The sequence below is a fragment of the Sesamum indicum genome, linkage group LG2 (assembly GCF_000512975.1).
Source record: "Sesamum indicum cultivar Zhongzhi No. 13 linkage group LG2, S_indicum_v1.0, whole genome shotgun sequence".
Taxonomy (NCBI): Eukaryota; Viridiplantae; Streptophyta; class Magnoliopsida; order Lamiales; family Pedaliaceae; genus Sesamum; species Sesamum indicum.
The window spans coordinates 7,801,577-7,805,201 of NC_026146.1; the positions used below are offsets into that span (position 1 = coordinate 7,801,577).

At 40.4% G+C, this 3,625-nt stretch overlaps 1 protein-coding gene across 1 annotated transcript; it reads left to right on the plus strand.

Moving 5' to 3' along the window:
• LOC105155580 lies at positions 211–2,834 on the plus strand. The gene is made up of 3 exons (XM_011071472.2): positions 211–802; positions 1,416–1,763; positions 1,853–2,834. Exons 1-3 carry the CDS (start codon positions 377–379, stop codon positions 2,483–2,485), a joined length of 1,407 nt encoding a protein of 468 aa, XP_011069774.1. The 5' UTR covers positions 211–376; the 3' UTR covers positions 2,486–2,834.

Genomic DNA, 3,625 nt, shown 5'->3' on the forward strand with positions numbered 1-3,625 from the left:
TATCTATAAAAAAAATAAAAAAATAATTTATTAATTAATATAAATTTTAAAATATTAAATAAATTAGTTATTTTATTATGAGGGACATTTTTTACTTGATAAAGAATTAGTACGGCGCCATTATTAACGATCATTTGTGATTGTGGTTTCTTTTATTAGTGAATATATATATATATATAAGCGCCGAAGAAAAACAAAAAAGCTGTTTTGCTTCTTGTAAACGTCATTCTCTGTCTTTTTCTCCTTTTCGTCTCCCCTTCTCTCCTCCCTTTTTGCTCAGTACATATGTACTACTTCTACCTCTAAATTTTTCCAAATCATTGCCTGTTCTAGATACTAATTGCAGCAGTGTATATTGAGCTGCATTGCTGTGAGCATGGAGCGGAAGCATGGGTTTTTCTCGGCTCTGAAGCAGGAAGTGGTTCGCGGCATGTCTCCGAGTCGCTCGAGGAGGGGTCGGAGCCAGTCTCCCTCAGGTTCGGGCCTGCTCCGGCGGAGGAGGGGCAGCAGCTTGGGCCAGCCCGAATTGTTCATAGCGAGATCGGGGAGTTTGAGGCCGGGGTTGGAGACCCTCTCTCCTTTAAGGGAGGGCCCGGATCCGAATGGCCCAGATTCTGGGGACCCGCGGAGCGACAGGTGGCCTCAATGGCTTTGTCGGGCTCCTTCGGGTTCAACTGCCGGCCCGGATTATTCCAGGTCCGATGTGAGACTGCTTCTCGGCGTACTGGGTGCGCCCCTCGCCCCTGTGCACGTTAGCAACAATGACCCTTTGCCTCACCTCTGTATTAAAGACACTCCCATTGTTAGTAGCCTTTCTCTGTATTCTTCTTACCATTTCTGTCTTCAATTTATTACTTTTATCTTTTCCCATTATTGCCCTGTGCTGTTCTGTTTGTCAGTTCATTCTTGTTTTTGGAATTTTTGCTATTTTGTAAAGAAAGACAGAATTGTGGAATTAAGAAAGTTTTCTTCTGTGGAACTGTTTCTTTCTGGCTTTCAGTAACTTAACTTTGTTATTCCATAAAATTCAAAAATATTCCCCTGGAATTGTTCATCTGCTGCTTTGGTCAAAATTTTGTTAATTATTGAGGTAAGTAATGTGGTGTTCTTGAATTTATAGCCGCTGCTATTCTGCTATATATAAATGATTGCTGTTTGAATTGGAAAAGGAAGATGTAAGAACATGGAAATATAGAGGAAGGATAAAATGATGTTGTCAGGATTGAGACTGTTGACCAGAAATTTTCTGGTTGGTACATAGTTAATGTTCATTAACTCATCAAGACCAGGAAAAAGAAAGGATAATTGATAGATTCTGTTGCACATGGTGGTGGTCCTTGTTTCGGAGTTCTGTCATTTTCGGGCTATTCGGTTTTCTTAGTTGAAATGTTAATACTTGTGTAAGCGTTATCCAGGAGACCTCGTCGGCCCAGTATATATTGCAGCAGTATTTGGCAGCATCTGGAGGGCAGAAGCTTCAAAACTCAATTCAGAACGCTTACGCAATGGGAAAGGTGAAAATGTTGGCATCTGATATAGAAACGGCAACAAGGGTCATAAAGAGCAGAAATTCGGCAAAAGCAGCTGAGTCGGGGGGATTTGTGCTCTGGCAAATGAATCCAGACATGTGGTATGTGGAGCTTGCACTAGGCAGCAGCAAGGTTCATGCTGGTTGCAATGGAAATCTCGTGTGGCGGCATACCCCCTGGCTTGGTGCGCATGCGGCCAAAGGGCCAGTTAGACCTCTGCGTCGAGCCCTCCAGGTAAACTTGCGTGTTTACTGACAAATGCATGCTTTTGGGTGTTAGTTTTGCTTGAGAACACTTTGGGCTGACCTGCCTTTGAATTCTAGGGTCTTGACCCGAGGACAACAGCAAACATGTTTGCCAATGCAAGGTGCACGGGAGAGAAGAAGATCAATGGAGAGGATTGCTTCATTCTCAAACTTTGTGCTGATCCTCATACACTGAAAGCCAGGAGCGAAGGACCTGCAGAGGTAATCAGGCATGTTTTATTTGGCTACTTCAGCCAGAAGACAGGGCTACTTGTTCATTTAGAAGACTCCCATTTGACCCGTATCCAGACCAACGGGGGTGATGCTGTATATTGGGAGACTACAATCAATTCATTTCTCGATGATTACAGGCCAGTTGAGGGGATCGTGATTGCTCACTCGGGCCGATCTGTGGTTACCCTTTTCAGGTTTGGTGAAACAGCAATGAGCCACACCAAGACTAGAATGGAAGAAGTATGGACGATTGAGGAAGCAGCATTCAATGTACCTGGTTTGTCCATAGACTGTTTCATACCTCGTGCTGAACTAAGATTTGCTTCCGTTAGCGAAACATGTGAGCTTCCTCAAGAAGATAGGCTAAAATCTGCTGTAGCAGCAGCTGCAGCCGCAGCTTATAGAGCCAAGGTTGCCCCGCTGGGCAGATCCCATGACGGCAATGTTAACAATATTGTAGTGAAAATGAACATATAAGGAATGAGGCAGGCAGATCTCTCCATTTTCAGCAATTATCAGGCTAGTTCCGTGATACAGACCGACAAGCTCAGATAAGTAGTAAGCTGGCAATCCAGTCCACATTGAGGAACTTTCACCTTTGATCTCTCATCTACTTTAATCTGTATATATACTCGCGACGAGCCTTTAGCTCTCTCGGTTCATAGTTCCATATTGGACTCAGTTTTTCCAGCGGAAACGCCGATGAAAGCCGACTGTAAAACCAAAAAAAAAGTATTCCCTTCTCTTGATCATGTAAAATTCCAACTGTAATTCCTACTGAAATTAGAGCATCTTCAAGTTCAAATTGATTGACTTTTCTTGATCATTCATCAAAATTTCAGTTTCCATGATGGCTTAGATTTCCATAAACATATTGCTGTGTGAATGAAGAACTAATGGTGGAATTTTGCCAAGTGATTATGATGAAGCATGGTGTCTGGTTATAATTATGGCAATGAGAGCTTGTGCTTGAAGTGGTGGATCAGTTTGATCATTCATTTCTTGTGTCCCAGCAAAAGCTCATCTCTAATTTAATTAACATGCGAAGATGGGTACTATTGCTGAAGTGCATGTCGCTGCTGTGGCTCTTTAGGTGGTTCTTCTTCTATTTTTTATTTATTTATTATTATTATTATTTTATACATATTTAAATAGGATTAATTATATTTAGACTCTTTTTTAAAATGCGAAATCACACTTTCTCCCAAGAAATTTTTAAATTTTACTTACACCCTTTTTGAAAATTCATTGTTTACTTACTCTCATTTGGACAAAAAATACTGATATTGGTAATAAAATTGCATAAACTTTTAATATGTTTAACAAGAAAAATCAAGTGGATAAGCAAGAATAGAGCATGAATCATGATAAAAGGAGATTGCCGTGTGGAATTATATTGAAATATAGTATATAGACATAATATGTTGCAAGAACAAAGCATGAATCATGAAATCAATGATAAGTCTTAGGGGCAAACCATAAATCACGTTAAGCATTTTACTTGCAATATAAATATTTAACTGTCGTCTTAGATTGCATGGTTTCATTTTATCGGAAAGGGACAAGAAGAGTATTTTACCATTTTAGCGGGAAAAATGCAATTTATTTCTTGTGTTA